The 1,928-nt window shown below is 40.7% G+C and overlaps 1 protein-coding gene across 1 annotated transcript; it reads right to left on the bottom strand.

Moving 5' to 3' along the window:
* Positions 1–514: 514 nt before the first annotated feature.
* Positions 515–1,270, bottom strand: LOC148874223 (uncharacterized). Its single transcript, XM_088960345.1, has one exon. It carries the CDS (start codon positions 1,268–1,270, stop codon positions 515–517), a length of 756 nt encoding a protein of 251 aa, XP_088816471.1.
* Between the last annotated feature and the right edge of the window lie 658 nt (positions 1,271–1,928).

Raw genomic sequence — 1,928 nt, 5'->3', positions numbered from 1 at the left:
GGCTGGTTCACGCATCCCACAGAACACAGACTCCTTTAGCTGAGCCTGACAAAAAGACTCTTGTAAATTTAGAAATGTGCAACTAAGCAATGGAGCTTCTTAAAAAAATTCTAACTGTACATCAATGAGAATTAGTAGGAATTTATTGGATATAACAATCTTTAATTAAAATAAAATCGGATATAAAAAGAACATGCAAAAAAAATTCTCACAACAATGCAATGATACTGAACAAGAGAAGGAAAATAAAATAAAATTTAAATATATATTGCATATATATAACCAATTTGATCAGTACAGCCGTGCACTCTTTATTAAATTGAGTTTCATCAGGTCGATCATGCGACTGGCCAAATATCAAAGAGATTCCTGAGAGCTATTCACGCCCCAAGACTGCAAAGGTGGAGTAAGAGCACGATGATATGATGGAAACTCCAGTGGGTTCTCTGCGGCCAATTCAGACAAGATTCCTCCATTCTGAAATCCTAGGCCAGGCTGCTGTTGTTGGTGATGATCATTGATCAATGTTCAGATCGGTGGGTTCTTCTGGTGTAAGCGGGTCAGACAAGGTCTTCAGTAACTCGTCAATCTCAAAGAAAAAATCGTCATTGTCAAAGAACCAATGGGGTTGCAATACTGGGTCCGTTGCGAATTCTAACTCGGTTCGTTCAGGTTCAGCTTCACAACCTACTGCGCGAAACACCCCCAAAGAAGATGATGAAATACCTACTCTCGCTGATTCAGGTTGCTCGAGTTGAACCGGATTCTCAAAACCGTCAATGCCAAAAGCTTCCAGTGATGAGCTTGACGAATAAGACGAAATTCCAGCTAATGGTTCATTCGGAAGCAAGGCTGACTGAAAGCAAGAAGAAGAAGGTATGACAGGCTCTCTCTGTTGTTGCTCCAATATACGTTTCATTACATTCTCCTTGCCTCTCATCAACAAAGATTCGATTTCTCTTATCCGATCTTCAGAATCGTTCAAACCAACTTTTCCGTTGTCAACTTCAATGGCAACACTGCTTTGGTTAAGGCGGTGCGGTTGATGGTGATGAAGGAGGAGGTAGCGGTCGATTAAGGAGTCGACTACCGGATCGCCGAACGTGAAAACTTTACCAGCGGGAGAGAAGATGATGATCGCAGTCTTGGAACCGGAGAGATCATCTAGTTTCTTAGCTTTCTTGAACAATCCCGTTCTTCGCTTCGAAAAGCATACATTAAGTTTGTCTTTGCACTCAATCTTCTCGATCTTGATCCTTCTACGACCCATTGCGCAATCAAGAATTGTAGACTGATCACGATTACTCTGACTGTCTACAGTGAGAATGAAAAAATGAGAAAGATTGCGAGAGAACGAGACAGAATGCGAGAGCTAGGGTTTAAGAGATTCAGAATGAGAAAATCAGAGTTTTATTTCTGCTTATGGAATCAACCGAAAGACTAGTTTGTTATTTGCACCGGAGAGAAAGAGATGATCATACATATACATGAGCCGAGTTGATTTTGAGTCCTAAATTGGAAATGGATTAGGAGCATCTTCTTCGCTCAAGATTTTATCAACGGTAAAATACAATCGCGCATGACTCATCATAAAATTAGAAATGGATTAGGAGCACCTGACTACCTTAGTATTTGGTAGTTGGTAGAGACCGTAGAGTAACCATCTCTACCGTTAATTCCGTTACAATTCATGTTTCTTCAGGGCTCCTCTTTTTCCAATACTTCCTAGGACCATCTAATCCAAGAATAGACTTGTGATCGGACGGTCAGAATATTAGTAGTTGGTGTATACAAGGTGGTAACATAAATCAAGGGATATCTAGGCATCCAACCGTATGATTTAGAGTGGAGATCATGATGTTCATTGAAGCAGCCAAATGGGCTGGTAATCAACCCAACCCGATGGTCCCAATCAAATAAAGAGATGA

This window comes from Nelumbo lutea, chromosome 1 (genome assembly GCF_056320005.1).
Source record: "Nelumbo lutea isolate HS-2025 chromosome 1, American lotus-T2T, whole genome shotgun sequence".
Taxonomy (NCBI): Eukaryota; Viridiplantae; Streptophyta; class Magnoliopsida; order Proteales; family Nelumbonaceae; genus Nelumbo; species Nelumbo lutea.
Note: the sequence above shows the minus strand (reverse complement) of the source record. Positions and strands in the feature narration are given on the sequence as shown.